The following is a 17638-nucleotide window of genomic DNA, read 5'->3' as shown; positions in this document are numbered from 1 at the left end:
TATACATATATTTATTGTAATATCCTTCATTCACTATTGGGATAGAAATCCACAGATTGAGAAATTAAATAGTTTGAGATCCTCTGGTTTCTCTAGATGAATTTTCACTTGGACAGTCAGGCTTGCTCCCCCAAACCTTTAATTAAAGGCTTTCCTAAAAAAAAAAAAAAAAAAAAGATACATATGAATTTACTTATAAAACAGAAATTGACTCACAGACATAGAAAACAAATTTATGGTTACCAAAGAGGTTAACCAGGGACGGGGGCGTGGGGGGAGAGGTACAAATCAGAAGTTTAGAAGATAAACACGTATACTTAACTATATTTAAAATAAGCAGCAAGGACCTACTGTATAGCACATAATAAACTATAATGGAAAATAATCTGAAAAAGAACATATAGGTATGTAAATCTGCAAATGCATGTACATGAGTGTGTATGTACAACTGAATCACCTTGCTGTGTGTGTGTTAGTTGCTCAGTCCTGTATGACTCTCTGCGAGCCCATGGACTGTAGCCCACCAGGCTCCTCTGTCCATATGATTCTCCAGTCAAGAATACTGGAGTGGGTTGCCATTTCCTTCTCCAGGGGATCTTCCCTACCCAGGGATCAAATCCTGGTCTCCTGTCTGAGGCACCAGGGAAGCCCACGTTGCTCTATACCTGAAACTAACACAACATTGTAAATTAATTATATTTCAATTTTTAAAAAATGGTTTTAAAAAAAGCTTTCCTAGGGTACTTTCCTCTTTAGGGGAGCAGTTCACGCTTCAGTTTATCACCCACCCCTCAAATCATTAGAATACTTAATCCATCAGAATCCAAACAAAGATATAAATATAGATGTGACAAGGTGTGAATGCAATCCATTTCTAGGATGCTTATTATAATTTCCCTTCAAAGTTGCCCAGAAAAACGTACAGGTATGTATGGCGAGTGTTGAGGGTGGGGAGCACTTTTGCCAGTAGAACTTTTTGGAGGTGATGAGAATGATGCAGGATGTGGGCTGAGCAGTTTTTTTTTTTTTTAAGTAAACATTTACAAAAACAAATAGCAGAACCACAGAAGAAATAACAATGTATGGAATTAACTATAACTTCTAGAATTAAATATAACTTCTCAGAAGATTTACAATGAGGTACCTCTTACAGTCTTGGTAATCCCTGTTCTTGCTCCTAAAAGAGCAGCGTACTCCAGCATGTGGCAGCATGCTGCTTTTTCTCCCCTCTAAGAACAACAGTCATGTAAACCAGATTGCCAAGATCATTTCCATTTCAAATGCTCCATCCAATTGACCAAAAAAGTTCAGGATAAAGCACTGACTTTGGAGTCAGTGAAAATGAAAGTCATTCAGTGGTGTCTGACTCTTTTTGACCCCTCGGACTATGCAGTCCATGGAATTCTCTAGGCCAGGATACTGGAGTGGGTAGCCTTTCCCTTCTCCAGGGGATCTTCCCAACCCAGGGATCAAACCCAGGTCTCCCGCATTGCAGCCGGATTCTTTACCAGCTGAGCCACAAGGGAAGCCCTTGGAGTCAGAGTACCTGGTACCTATTAATACATTTAGACAAATTCCAACACTGTCACTTTCCTTGTGAGGTAAGTGTACATTATTCCCGCGTTACAAATGATGAACTTGAGGATCAGAGAAGTTGAACAATTTGCCCAATATTATACCTTGTAAATGATGGAACTAAGATTTGAGTCTATGTTTGCCTGGCTACAGACTAGGCATTCTTTCAGGGGAACTAGACAAGAAAGTTTGGAGGGTATAGTTATTTTGGCAGGAAGAGCAGTTTAATTCATTTGACAACTATTTAATGAGTACTAAATCCAGGTGTTGAGGTATAGCATTGAGCAAAAGAGAACAATGGCTTTGTTTTCATGGAGCTTATGCTCTGCTTGGGAGAGAAAGCCAATACATTTTATCAGGAAATAATTATTTAAGAAGAAAAATTGAGCACAGTAAAGGGTACAGGATAGTAGAAGTAAGAGATGCTTTCTCGTGTAAGGTGGTCTGATAAGTTGACATACGAACAGAGATCTGAAAGAAATAAGGGAATGAGCTCTGCGGATATTTGGGGAGGAACCTTTCAGGAAGAAGAACTAAGGCTCTGAAGCAAGAAAGGCCTTGGCATGTCCCAGAAACAGCAAGGAAGTCTGTGTGACTAGAGAACCATGAGCAAGGGGAGAATGAAAGATGAATTCAGAGAGTTAGCTTGGGGAGGACTCATACAGAAGTTCGTAAGCTCTACAGGCTTTGTTTTTTACTATGAGTGTTTAAAAGATTTTGAGCAGAGAAATGGTACAATATGAATTTTCTAAAGGATTGTTTTGGTTGTTTAGAGAAGAGAATATAAATCAGCAAAGGTGAAAACAAGCAGATCACTTAGACAGCTACTACCATATAAAGAAGTGTGAAGATAGCCTGAATTAGGGTGTGTGTTCAGTTGCTCATTTGTGCCCAGCTTTTTGCAAACCCATGGACGGTAGCCCACCACGCTCCTCTGTCTATGGGATTTCCCAGGCAAGAATACTAGAGTATGTTGCTGTTTCCTTCTCCAGAGGATCTTCCCAACCCAGGGATCAGGAATTAGGATGAGACTAGTGGAAAATGAAGAGAAATAGTTGGATTCTAGGTATTTGGATGTCAGAATTGGCTGATGGGTTGCATTTGAGGGTATGTGGAAGGAAAAGGGCTCCAAAATGTTTGTAGAACAATGAAATTATCTTTAATTGATCTGGGAAGACTAGAGGAGAGACATGTACTTGGGTGAAAGTAGTCAAGGAGTCAAGGAATCAGTTTTAGTATTTGAGATATATTGAGTTTGAGTGATTTGGGGACATCCATATGGATCTGAATTCAGAACTTACCCAGGTAGGAGTTAAGAATCCTTTAGTCATTTATATACGGGCGATGGAAACCATGAGATTAAATGTACTTCTCAAGAATGTGTATAGAGAGCATAGAAAACAGAACTTAAGTAGATATGTAGAAATTAGCTTCCATGTACTTGGGTGAAATAAAAATTGTTTATATCTGGGTTCAACAGTACCATCTTTGTGTACATAATTAAGATTGCAACAAAAACTCTTTAATTTCAACATACAATGTCAGTGTTATAATGGGAATTTTTGAATTGGTCTTGTCTTTAATGGTGGTTCTTTTTTAAAGCTGGAGTGCACCACTGTTAACCTCTTGATTTATTCTTTCAGCATCTACTACAAACGACACCAATAAAGTACTGTGGCTAAAGGCTCTTTTGGTTGTTTATGTGGGTGGTAAAAATTATTTTTTAACTGCTCAGCTTTCAGTTTCAGTTTTAAATTGTTAGGCATAAATAGTGCTGTTTCTGCCAGATGTCAGGTATTATGAATAGTTTGTACTGTAGAATACATTTACCTGTAGGCTCAGGCCAAGCATAGATTAAATTTATAAGTGCTTTGGAAAAACAGATTGCAAAGAACTGAATGTAGTTTCTTCTTCCTAAAATGTTCTTTTAGAGTCTCCTTTCCTTTCCAGGGGATTCTCTTAACACTCTAGTGTTTTATTATATTGTAGGTCTTGTTGGTGCTACAGCTTTAGAGGTAGTAAACTAAAAAACACTGTCCCTTGTGGACCAGATATTACATTATCTCAGTACAGTCATAGATGATTAGTTTCTGAGACTAACTTTAGGCTGACCTAAAACCCAGTCATCAGGACACTGGAGTCACCTACCTCCCTTTTAAATAACATGATACCTTTGAAAGAATTGTACATCAGAAGACTGCCTAGCAAGTATAGAATCAGGAACAGAAGTATAGTGATCTGAAGCATGTGTGCTGCATATTTCACCTAAACTCTGGAAAAACCCAATGTAATATTCCTACTTCACACACACACACAAATACATACCCTTGTAATAACTGAGAGCTTATGCCAGTCAGGTATACGTTCCAGTATAAACAAATATTTCATAGTTTTTGCCTTTCTGAATCACATTTTTTATCCTGGTTACCCTCTTTCTGGCTATTCATGTATATCTCCTTGTTCTAGATAATTAGGTTTCCTCATTGCCTCTTTATATTCCTTTGAATTTTCCTTAGTCCATAGCTAAATGCTTTGTAAACTATAAAAAATAGTAAAAAAAAATAAAATAAATATTTGTCAAAAACATAGTTACCATCTTAACTGAGGGGCACAGATTCTCTTTTTTTCTCCATGTTGATACAGTGTGATGGTTATGAAAATCCAAATATTTTAGTTCTAATTATTTGTCAATAATTTGTTGTGGCATTTACTTACTAAATTAACACCTGAATCTCTACATATGAAATACAAATGAAATGCTGGAATGAGCTTCTAAAAATATTGCCATCTTCTTTTCTCTCTCCTACCCCCATTCCTGCAGGTGTACCAACATTCGGCCAGGAGAGACTGGAATGGATGTAACAAGCCGCTGCACCCTTGGAGACCCCAACAAATTGCCAGAAGGGGTTCCCCAACCAGCCCGCATGCCCTATATCTCAGACAAGCACCCTCGACAAACCTTGGAAGTGATTAACCTTCTGAGAAAACACCGGGAGCTATGCGATGTGGTGCTAGTTGTGGGCGCTAAGAAGATATATGCCCATCGAGTCATTTTGTCAGCCTGTAGTCCCTACTTCCGAGCTATGTTTACAGGAGAATTGGCAGAGAGCCGTCAGACGGAAGTAGTGATCCGAGACATAGATGAGAGGGCTATGGAACTACTGATAGACTTTGCATATACCTCCCAGATAACTGTGGAAGAGGGCAATGTTCAGACCCTCCTGCCAGCTGCTTGCCTCCTCCAGCTGGCAGAAATACAAGAAGCCTGTTGTGAATTCCTGAAGAGACAATTAGATCCTTCAAACTGCCTGGGCATTCGGGCTTTTGCTGACACACATTCATGTCGTGAGTTGCTAAGGATAGCAGACAAGTTCACTCAACATAATTTTCAAGAGGTGAGTTGTACTTGGTGGTTTGAATGCATCCACAATGTATTTGTTAGGAGAACAATATAGTATATCAGATTATTTGGTGACCTAATAATCAGAAAAATGAAATTAGATGTTACCAAAGAATTTATTAAACCTGTTATTTTTCATTTATTCATTCATTTAATAAATATCTGTGAAGCTACTATACTTCCACCACTGTGCTTGGGAACAGAAGCAACAGTACTGAACAAGATGGCCTAGAGTGTCTGTTCTAGTGGAGAATTATAATCTGGCACAGAAGACAGCTACTGAATTCATAATTACATAAATAATTAGAGTTAATGAGTGCTACAAAGAAGCCCTGGGTAATTTAACAATGTATTACAGAGAGATTTAACTTTGGTTCTGGAACAGTTCATCCAAGATTCTGAGACATGAAAAAGCATAACAAGTTTCAGGAACTGAAAGAAACCCAGTGAGATCCAGAGAGCAATAAAGAATGTTACATAATGATTTTACAGAAGAAACAGGGCCAGATCACATTGGAGTTAATAGACTGTGTTAAGAATTTGAAATTTGATCTTAAGACCAGTAGAAAACCATTAAAGGATTTTAAGCAAAGGAATGGCATGTCCATTTTATTCTTTAGTCTCACTCTTCTATTCAACAGGATAACGTCCAGTGAATGGATCCAAGATTTAAAAAATACAAAGTGAAACCATGAAAATAGTAGAAGATGACACAAAACAATTCCTTTATAATCTTGAAGAGGCCTTTCTAATTGACTAACCCAGAAAGCATAGAAGAAAATATTGATAGATTTGACTATATAAATATTTAAAAATTTTGCATGGTAAAACAATAATGAGACAAAAAATTAAAGACTAAGGGAAAACATTTGCATCTCATATTACAGATGATATCTCCTTAATACATCAAGAGCTCCTTATTGGTCAATAACCTAGGCCAGTGACCTAAAAATGGGTAGTAAACAAGAAGTTCAGATTGCCCTTAAACATGAAAATCTGCTCAGGTTTATTCATAATAACTGAAACATGAATTAAAACTACACCAAAGTACTATTTTTTATCTATCAGATTACAAATCTGTAATCTACCAGATTACAAATATCCTGAAGTTTGGTTACATACCCTGTTAACAAGAACATGGAGAAATAGCTAATTGCTAGCATAAGTATAAACTTATATAACCCCTCTGAAAGGAAATTGGGCCGTAAATCAAAATTACACACATTTTGCTCATGCTCTTTGTCTTGGCAATCCCATTTCTGGGAATCTACTACAGATGTAATGGAAAGGGGAACAGCTTGAGGAGGAAAAACCATGGGTTCCATTTTAGATATATTCAGTTTGAGACACCTGTGAAATATCTACATAGAGATACTGAGCAAGTAACTGTTTATGTAAGTCTGTATCTTGGCAAAGAGGTTAGGCTGAGATTAAAATTTAGTAGTTATCAACATAGTAATGCCTGCAATGCAGGAGAACTGGGTTCGATTCCTGGGTTGGGAAGACCCCTGGAGAAGGAAGTGGCAACCCACTCCATTATTCTTGCCTGAAGGATCCCATGGACAGAGGAGCCTGGCAGGCTACAATCTGTGGGGTCACAAGAATCAGACACGATTGAGTGACTAAGCACAACAACACAACAACATAGTAATGAAGATATAATTAAAATGTGTCTTAGCCCTTTTTAGGCAGGATATAACCCTGAAGCCATAAAAGAAAAGGCTGATAAGTTTGATTGTATATAAATTTAAAACTTTTATAACAAAAAGCATCATAAACAAGGTTAAAAAAATCAATGTCAATGTGATCACCTAGTAGGAGGAGAGAAAAGCCCTCAAGTTTTTCCAATATTGAAGGATGATTAGTGAAAAAGCAATTGGCAAATAAAACTGGGAATAACTAGAATAGATAGAGGAGGAAAACCAGCATGGGCATCATGAAATGCAAAGGCAGGGACCGTATAGGAAGGAGGATATACACACACACATACGTATGTACACACACACAGTTGGCCTTCCGTATTTGCTGGTTCTGCATTCACAGATTGAACCAACCGTGGATCAAAAATATGAAAAAAAATTTAATAAAGTTCTGAAAGGTAACATTTGAATTTGTCAGGTGCTGGCAACTATTCACATATCATTTACATTATATTCAGTTCAGTTCAGTTCAGTCGCTCAGTTGTGTCCAACTGCAACCCCATGAATCGCAGCATACCAGGCCTCCCGTCCATCACCAACTCCCAGAGTTCACTCAAACTCACGTCCGTCAAGTCCGTGATGCCATCCAGCCATCTCATCCTCTGTCGTCCCCTTTTCCTCCTGCCCCCAATCCCTCCCAGCATCAGAGTCTTTTCCAATGAGTCAACTCTTCACATGAGGTGGCCAAAGTACTGGAGTTTCAGCTTTAGCATCATTCCTTCCAAAGAACACCCAGGGCTGATCTCCTTTAGAATGGACTGGTTGGATCTCCTTGCAGTCCAAGGGACTTTCAAGAGTCTTATTAGGTATTATAATTAATCTAGAGTTCTTAAATATATGGGAGGATGTGTGTAAGTTACATGTAAATACTATGCCATTTTATATGAGTCTTGAGCATCTAGGAATTTTGGTATCCTGGGGACATGAAGGAGGTGGAATAGGGAAAAGTCCTGGGACCAATCTTCCTTAGATACCAAGGGAAAACTATTTATGCTAGAACATCCAGGAAGTTTCTAAAATTTAATATTAGAATCACTGTCTTTAAGAAATATGAAAACATTTTGAAACTAAAGACAGAGCAAATCAGTGTAGCTCTGAGTCCAAAAATAGTGGTTTTCAAATCAGTGGTTCAGTTCAGTCTCTCAGTCATGTCCGACTCTTTGCGACCGCATGGACTGCAGCATGCCAGGCTTCCCTGACTGCAGCATGCCTCAAGCTTGCTCAAACTCATGTCCATCAAGTTGGTGATGCCACCCAGCCACCTTATCCTCTGTCGTTCCCTTCTCCTTCTGCCTTCAATCATTCCCAGCATCAGGGTCTTTTCCAAGGAGTCAGTTCTTTGCATCAGGTGGTCAAAGTATTGGAACTTCAGCTTCAGTATCAGTCCTTCCAATGATTATTCAGGTCTGATTTCCTTTAGGATTGACTGGTTTGATCAAGTCAGTGGAGGAAGGTAAAATTGTTAAATATATGTCATTAGTAAAACTGGTTATTTGGGGAGGGGAAATAAACTCTTTAAACAGATGGAATTCTCAATGGATAAATAAACCCAAAAATTTAAATTCTAAAAGTACTAGAAGAAAACATTACTAGGCTTAGGGTAAAAATGGACTTTCTAGGCTGGTGGGCAGCAGTCCACGGGGTCACTAAAAGTCGGACACGACTGAGCGACTTCACTTTCACTTTTCACTTTCATGCATTGGAGAAGGCAATGGCACCCTACTCCAGTGTTCTTGCCTTGAGAATCCCGGGGACAGGGGAGCCTGGTGGGCCTGGGGTCACACAGAGTCGGACACGACTGAAGCAACTTAGCAGCAGCAGGCAGGATATAACCCAGAAGCCTGATAAATTTGACTGCATAAAAGTTAAATATTATTGTTCATAACAACAGTAACAAGCAAAAAGCACCTTAAACTAAATTAAATAATGCCAACTCTGAAAACCTATTTGGAGCATACATGACAGAAGAAACACGAATTCTTATAAGACTCATACAAATTGAAAGAGAAAAACCATTAAAAAAACACAACAGAAAAATAGGCAAAGGATATGAATAAGCAATGTATAAAAATACTAAATGTAAAATAAACATGAAAAGATACCATTACACATAACTAAAAAAAAATACATTAAAACAACATTTCTTAACCTATCAGATTGGAAAAAATAATTTTTAAATTTTATTTGAAAAAACAAAAGAAAAAAATATGAACATAAAAAACTGTAGGAAAAAGAAACTTTCACGTACCCTTTACTGAGATTCATCACTTGTTAACATTTTGCCACTTTTTCTTTATCATTTTCTCCTTATTATATGAATATTTTTCTTTCAGCAGTTGAGGATATGTTGCATACATCATATTCCTTTACTCCTGAACTTTTCAGTGTGTATAATCCCTTATCAGTTGTGTCATCTGCAAATATCTTTCTATTCAGTAGGTTGTTCTTCTGTTTTGTCAGTGGTTTCCCTAGCTGTGTAAAAGCTTTTAAGTGTAATTAGCTCACATGTGTTTATTTTTGCTTTTATTTCCTTTACTTTAGGAGATGGATCCAAAAAAATATTGCTGCAATTATGTCAAAGAGTGTTCTATTGATACTTTCTTCTAGGAGTTTCATAGTATCTGGTCTTATGTTTAGGTCTTTAATCCATTTTGAAGGTTTTTTTTCTATTTTTTTCAAAAACAGTCAGTTTAATTCATAGTATTATTCATAGAACTTTTGGTGGGGGGTGTTTATTTTTTTAATTTTTATTGAAATGTAATTGATTTACAATGTGTTGTTAGTTTTAGATGTACAACAAAGTGATCATTATTATTTTTTTTACATTCTCTTCCATTATAAATTATATGGTATTGAATATAGTGCTTGACAATAGGTCCTTGTTGGTTATCTATTTTATATATAGTGCATGCTTAGTCACTTCAGTCATGTCCAACTCTCTGTGACCCCATGGACCATGGCCCACCAGGCTCCTCTGTCCATGGGATTCTCCAGGCAAGAATACTGGAGTGGGTTGCCATTTCCTTCTCTATTTATATATAATATTATATGTATTTGAATCCCTACCGCTTAATTCATTTTGAGTTTACTTTTGTATATGATGTTAGAGAATGTTCTAATTTCATTCTTTTATGTAGCTGTCCAGTTTTTTCCAGCACAACTTGTTAAAGAGACTGTCTTTTCACCATTGTATATTCTTGCCTCCTTCAGTTTCAGATCAGTTCAGTTGCTCAGTTGGGTCTGACTCTTTGTGACCCCATGAACCTCAGCACGCCAGGCCTCCCTGTCCATCATCAACTCCTGGAGTTTACCCAAACCCATGTCCATTGAGTCGGTGATGCCATCCAGCCATCTCATCCTCTGTCGTCCCCTTCTCGTCCTGCCCTCAATCTTTCCCAGCATCAGGGTCTTTTCAAATGAGTCAGCTCTCCGCATCAGGTGGCCAAAGTATTGGAGTTTCAGCTTCAACATCACTCCTTCCAATGAACACCCATGACTGATCTCCTTTAGGATGGACTGATTGGATCTCCTTGCAGTCCAAGGGACTCTCAAGAGTCTTCTCCAACACCACAGTTCAAAAGCATCAATTCTTCTGCACTCAGCTTTCTTTATAGTCCAACTCTCACATCTGTACATGACTACTGGGAAAACCATAGCCTTGACTAGATGGACCTTTGTTGGCAAAGTAATGTCTCTGCTTTTTAATATGCTGTCTAGGTTGGTCATGACTTTTCTTCCAAGGAGTAAGTGTCTTTTAATTTCATGGCTGCAGTCACCATCTGCAGTGATTTTGGAGCCCCCAAAAATAAAGTCAGCCACTGTTTCCGCTGTTTTCCCATCTATTTGCCATGAAGTGTTGGGACCGGATGCCATGATCTTAGTTTTCTGAATGTTGAGCTTTAAGCCAGCTTTTTCACCCTCCTCTTTCACTTTCATCAAGAGGCTCTTTAGTTCTTCTTCACTTTCTGCCATAAGGGTGGTGTCATCTGCATATCTGAGGTTATTGATATTTCTCCTGGCAATCTTGATTCCAGCTTGTGCTTCATCCAGCCCAGTGTTTCTCATGATGTACTCTGCATATAAGTTAAATAAGCAGGGTGACAATATCCAGCCTTGACATACTCCTTTTCCTATTTGGAAGCAGTCTGTTGTTCCATGTCCAGTTCTAACTGTTGCTTCCTGACCTGCATACAGATTTCTCAAGAGGCAGGTCAGGTGGTCTGGTATTCCCATCTCTTTCAGAATTTTCTACAGTTTATTGTGATCCACCCAGTCAAAGGCTTTGGCATAGTCAATAAAGCAGAAATAGATATTTTTCTGGAACTCTCTTGCTTTTTCAGTGATCCAGTGGATGTTGGCAATTTGATCTCTGGTTCCTCTGCCTTTTCTAAAACCAGCTTGAAAATCTGGAAGTTCACGGTTCATGTATTGCTGAAGCCAGGCTTGGAGAATTTTGACCATTACTTTACTAGCATGTGAGATGAGTGCAATTGTGCAGTAGTTTGAGCATTCTTTGGCAGTGCCTTTCTTTGGGATTGGAATGAAAACTGACCTTTTCCAGTCCTATGGCCACTGCTGAGTTTTCCAAATTTGCTGACATAGTGAGTACAGCACTTTCACAACATCCTCTTTTAGGATTTGAAATAGCTCAACTGGAATTCCATCACCTCCACTAGCTTTGTAGTGATGATTCCTAAAGCCCTCTTGACTTCCCATTCCAAAATGTCTGGCTTTAGGTGAGTGATCACACCATCCTGATTATCTGGGTTGTGAAGCTCTTTTTTGTATAGTTCTGTGTACTCTTGCCACCTCTTCTTAATATCTTCTGCTTCTGTTAGGTCCATACCATTTCTGTCCTTTATTGAGCCCATCTTTGCATGAAATGTTCCCTCGGTATCTGTAATTTTCTTGCCTCCTTAGTTACAGCTTCAGTACAATTCAGTTGCTCAGTTGTGTCCAACTCTTTGCAACCCCATGAATCACAGCACACTAGGCCTCCCTGTCCATCACCAACTCCTGGAGTTCACTGAGACACATCCATCGAGTCAGTGATGCCATCCAGCCATCTCATCCTCTGTCGTCCCCTTCTCCTCCTGCCCCCAATACCTCCCAGCATCAGAGTCTTTTCCAATGAGTCAACTCTTCACATGAGGTGGCCAAAGTACTGGAGTTTCAGCTTCAGCATCATTCCTTCCAAAGAAATCCCAGGGCTGATCTGCTTCAGAATGGACTGGTTGGATCTCCTTGCAGTCCAAGGGACTCTCAAGAGTCTTCTCCAACACCACAGTTCAAAAGCATCAATTCCTCAGCACTCAGTGTTCTTTACAGTCCAACTCTCACATCCATACATGACTACTGGAAAAACCATAATTGAACATAAATGTGTGGGTGTGTTTCTGGGCTTTCTGTCCTGTTCCATTGACCTATTTGTCTGTTTTGTGCCAGTGCCATACTGTATTGATTGGGCTTCCCAGGTGGCTCAGTGGTAAAGAATCTTCCTGCTGACAGAGAAGATATGGGTTCAATCCTGGATCGGGAACATACCCTGGAGAAGGAAATGACAACCTGCTCCAGTTTCTTGCCTGGTGAATCCCATGGACAGAGAAGCCTGACTTGCTATAGTGCATTGGGTCACAAAGAGTTGGACATGACTGAGCAACTGAGCATACACACAGCACACACACACCACACTGTTTCGATTACTGTAGCTCTGTAGTATAATTTGAAGTCAGGAAGCATGATTCCTCCAGCTCTGTTCTTTCTCCAGATTGTTTTAGCTCTTTGAGGTCTTTTATGTTTCCATACAAAATTTTAAATATTTGTTCTAGTTCTGTGAAAAATGTCATTGGTCATTTGATAAGAATTGCATTGAATCTATAGATTGCCTTGGGGAGTAGAGTCATTTTAACAATGTTGATTCTTCCCATCCAAGAACACAATATATCTTTCAATCTATTTATTTTGTCTTCAGTTTCTTTCATCAGTATCTTACAGTTTTCAGAGCACAGGTCTTTTACTTCTCAGGCAAACTTATTCCTAGGTATTTTATTCTTTTTGATGTGATGATATGTGAGACTGTTTCCTTAATTTCTCCTTCTGATACTTGACTGTTTATAGAAATGCAGCAGATTTCTGTGTATTAATTTTGTATCTTGGAACTTTACTGAATTCATTGGTGAGCTCTAGTATTTTTCTGAAGGCCTCATTAGGATTTTCTATGTATAATATGTCATCTGCAAACAATGACAGTTTTATGTCTTCCTTTCCAATTCGGATTCCTTTTATTTTTCTTCTCTGGTTGCTGTGGCAAGGACTTCCAAACTATGTTGAATAACAGTGGTGAGATTGGTCATGCTTGTCTTATTCTTGATCTTACAGGAAATGCTTTCAGCTTTTCACCATTGAAGATGATGTTAGCTATGGGTTTCTCATTTATACAGTTTGTATTATATCAAAGTATATTCTCTCTATGCCTACCTTTGGGAGAATTTTTATAATAAATGGACATTGAATTTTATCAGAAGTTTTTCCTGCATCTACTGAGATGATCATATAGTTTTTGTTCTTCAGCTTGTTAATATAGTGTATCACATTGATTGATTTGCAGATATTTGAAAATTCTTGCATCCCGAGGATAAATCTCGCTTGATCATGGTAGATGATCCTTCTAATGTATTGTTGGATTCAGTTTGCCAGTATTACTTTGTTGAGGATTTTTGCATCTTTATTCGTTGGTGATAGTGACATGTACTTTTCTTTTTTATGTGTGATATCTTTGTCTGGTTTCATGTCATAGTGATGATGGCTTCATAGAAGATTGCAGAAGTGTTCCTTCCTCTGCATTTTTTGGGAATAGTATAGGTATTAAGTCATCTTTAAATATTTGGTAGTATGTTTGAAGCTATCTGGTCCTAGACTTTTGTTTGTTGGGAATTTTTTAATTACTGATTCAATTTCAGTACTGGTAATTGGTCTGTTCATATTTTCTGTTTCTTCCTGGTTCAGTCTTGGGAAACTGTACCTTTCTAAGAAATTGTCCATTTCTTCTAGGTTGTACCTTTTATTGGCATAGAGCTATTCATCACAGTCTCTGTCCTTTGTATTTCTGTGGTGTTAGTTTTAACTTCTTCTTTTTCATTTCTGATTTTATTGATTTGGGCCCTTTCCCTTTTTTTTTTAATTGAAATGTAGTTCATATACAATTTTATGTTATTTTATGGTGTATAACAAAGTGATTCAGTTTATGTAGATAAAATATATGATATAGCATATAAGTTTATATACATATATATGAGAGACAATTTTATATATCTACATATTTGGTTATTTTAAAGATTCTCTTCCATTTTGGTTATTAAAAAATTCTGAATTTTTTAGGACCTTATTGTTTGTTGTTTATCTATTTTATATATAATAGGATATATCTGTTAATCCTAAACTCCTAATTTATCCTTCTCTTGGCCTTTCCACTTTAGCTAACCATTAATTTGCTTTCTATGTCTGTGAGGTGAGTCTGTTTCTGTTTGGTAAATTAGTTCGTTTGTATCCTTTTTTTAGATTCCACATGTAAGTGGTATCGTATAATATTTATCTGTCTGACTTGTTTAGTTGAGTATGATAATCTCTAGGTCCACCCATGTTGCTGCAAGTGGTATTATTTCATTTTTTATGGATGGGTAATATTCCATTGTCTTTGTGTATACACACACACACACCACATCTTCTTTGTCCATTCATCTGTTGATGAATCCTTAGGTTGCTTCCATGTCTTGGTTATTGTAAATAGTGTTGCTGTGAACCCTGTGCTGCCTGTATCTTTCTGAATTAAAGTTTTCATCTTTTCTGGATATATGCCAAGAACTGGGATTGCTTGATCATGTGATAGCTCTAGCTTTAGTTTTTTAAGGAACCTCCATACTCTCCATGGTGGCCACATCAATTTACATACTCACCAACAGTGTAGGCTGCTGCTGCTGCTGCTGCTGCTAAGTCACTTCAGTCATGTCCAACTCTGTGCAACCCCATAGATGGCAGCCCACCAGGCTGCTCCATCCCTGGGATTCTCCAGGCAAGAACACTGGAGTGGGTTGCCATTTCCTTCTCCAGTGCACAAAAGTGAAAAGTGAAAAGGAAGTTGCTCAGCCACATCCGACCCTTAGCAATCCCATGGACTACAGCCTACCAGGCTCCTCCGTCCATGGGATTCTCCAGGCAAGAGTACTGGAGTGGGTTGCCATTGCCTTCTCAAACAGTGTAGGAGGATTCCTTTTTCTCCACACTCTCTCCAGCATTTATTATTTGTAGAACTTTTGGATGTCCGTTCTGACCATTGTGAGGTGATATCCCATTGTAGTTTTGGTTTGCATTTCTCTAATAATTAACAGTGTAGAATATCTTTTCTTATACCTGTTGGCCATCTGTATGTCTTCTCTGAAGAAATGTCTATTTAGATCTTCTGCCCATTTTTTGATGTGATTGCTTGTTTTTTTACTATATTGACCTATATGAGCCATTTTTGTATTTTGGAAATTAAGCCCTTGCCAACTGCATCATTTGCAAATATATTCTCCCATTCTGTAGACTGTCTTTCTGTTTTGTTTATGGTTTTCTTTGCTGTGGAAAAGTTTATAACTTTAATAGGTTCTACTTGTTTATTTTTGCTTTTGCCTTAGTAGACTGACCTAAGGCACCTGTGGTGCCTTGTTGATTTTCTGTGTAGACGATCTGTCCATTGATGTCAGTGGGATGTTAAAGTCTCCTATTATTGTATTCCTTGCAGTTTCTCCCTTTATGTCTGTTAGTATTACTTTGATGTATTTAGGAGCTCCTATATTGTGGGCTTATATTTTAGTAAGTATAATATCCTTTTCTTATATTGATCTTTTTATCAATGTCTTTTTATGATGTCTTTATCTTTCTCTGTGGTCTTTGTTTTAAAGTCTATCTTGTCTGATATGAGTACTGCTACCCCTGCTTTCTTATCATTTCCACTTGCCTGAAGAATCTTTTTTCTATCCCCTCACTTTCATTCTGTGTGTATCTTTCTTTCTAAAGTGCATCATTTGTAGGCAGCATATTTTAGGCTTTTGTTTTATTATCCAGTCTGCCACTCTGTGTCATTTGACTGGAGCATTTAGTCCATTGACATCTGAGGTAATTATTGATATATATTTATTTATGTCCATTTTAAACCTTATTTTCCAGTTGATTTTGTATTTCTTTATTCTTTTTATTTTTCCTTTTGTGTTTGATGGTTTTCTTTTGTATTATGCTTGAGTTCTCTTTTTGCTTTTTGTAAGTCTATTGTATGTTTTTGATTTGTGGTTACCTTGGTTTTCAAGTATGTTAACCCATTACTGTATCTACTTTAAACTGGTAATTATATAATCTCAAACACATTCTAAAAATTTCTACATTTTCTTACTTTCTTCACCTATATTTTATCATTTCGATGTCCTATTTTACATATTCATGTTAATCCTTTTGCTGTTGTATTTATAATCAATTTCATAAATTTTTTTACTTAAAAAGAAACCTCTGTACTGGTTTATTTAAGTGATCTACAATCCCTTTATATATTTGTTTTTCCTATTATGATTTTCTCTTTCCTATAGATTCTCTTTTTTAAAGATATATTTGTTTTATTTTTGACTGTGCTGGGTCTTTGTTGCTGCACATGGGCTTTCTCTAGTTGTAATAGACGGGGGCAACTCTTCATTGCAGTGCTTGGGCTTCTCATTGTAGTGGCATCTCTTATTGCAGAGCCATGGGCTCTGGGCATGTAGGTTTCAGTAATTGCTGCTCATGGCCTCAGCAGTTGCAGCTGCTGGGTTCTAGAGTATGGGCTCAGTAGTTGTGATACACAGACATAGTTGCCCTGTGGCATGTGGGATCTTCTGGACCAGGGACTGAACCCGTGTCCCCTGCACTGGCAGGCTAATTCCCCACCAATGGACCACCAGGGAAGTCCTTAATTTTTTTAGTATATAGGAAGGTTTGTATTTTTGTTCTGATGGTTACCTTTGTAAACTAGAAAAAGAAGAGCAAATTAAACCCAAAATAGAAGGAGCAAAGATTAAAAGATAGAGCAAAAATCAATGTTACTTTGAAAAAAACTGATGAACCTCTAGCTGTACTTATCAAGAAAAAAAGGAAAGAAGATACAGATTACCAGTATCAGAAATAAAAAAGAAGACAGCACTATAAATCCCTCAGACATTAAAAAGGATAAAACAGAATATCATGAGCAATATTTTGCTAAGTTCAACAACTGAGATGAAATTGACAAATTTTTTGAAAAACACAAATTACAAAAACTTAAGAAAGAAAACCAGAATAACTCTGTATCTATGAAAGAAATTAAATTAATAATTTTAAAACCTTCCCACAAAAAAGCAATCCCAGATGGTGAATTCTGTCAAACATGTCAGAAAGAAATAATGTAACCCTATATAAAATCTTCCAGAAAAACGTGCAGGAGGTTGCCAAATAAGGTCAAACTTACCCTAATGTGCAAACCACAAACTCTAGAGGAAAACTGCAGATCAGTACCTCTCATGAATTTATATGGGAGAATCCTTAATATAATATTGATTCCAACAAAATATAAAAGAGGAATAACCATGACTAAATGGAGTTTATACTTCATTAAAATTAATTGCATCAGTATTTTATAGTCAAACTTAATTTTTCATTCAGAGTAAACTTCCTACAACTTCTTTAACAGATTTAACTTTGTTCCACTATTTTTAAAAATCAGATCCATTCTGCAAAAAATAAAGATTTGCCATCATTGAGGATTTCCAAAATAATTTGCCAAAGTCATTGGACCCCAGATTAAGAAATCCCTGCTTTAGAATCTTTGGGGATGATGGTAATGTTCTATATCTTGATTGTGGTAATGGTTATATGCGTGCATACATTTATCAAAATTTATTGAACTGTATGTTTTAAATAAAGCTGA

The 17638-nt window shown here is 37.4% G+C and overlaps 1 protein-coding gene across 12 annotated transcripts in view; it reads left to right on the top strand.

Moving 5' to 3' along the window:
• KLHL20 (kelch like family member 20) overlaps nucleotides 1-17638 on the top strand; it is a 72278-nt gene that overhangs the window by 28604 nt on the left and 26036 nt on the right. For all 12 annotated transcript variants that reach the window (XR_015143228.1, XR_015143227.1, XM_086343737.1 and 9 more), the window contains one exon: nucleotides 4397-4970. Coding sequence is in view for 10 of the 12 variants with exons in the window: in XM_086343732.1 (XP_086199858.1) it covers nucleotides 4397-4970 (574 nt within the window). In the remaining 2 variants the exon portion in view is untranslated. The remainder of the gene's footprint in view (nucleotides 1-4396; nucleotides 4971-17638) is intronic.

This window comes from Bos grunniens, chromosome 16 (assembly GCF_055505025.1).
Source record: "Bos grunniens cultivar Pamir isolate PY7600 chromosome 16, Bosgru_T2T1.0, whole genome shotgun sequence".
In the NCBI taxonomy this organism is placed as follows: Eukaryota; Metazoa; Chordata; class Mammalia; order Artiodactyla; family Bovidae; genus Bos; species Bos grunniens.
Note: the sequence above shows the minus strand (reverse complement) of the source record. Positions and strands in the feature narration are given on the sequence as shown.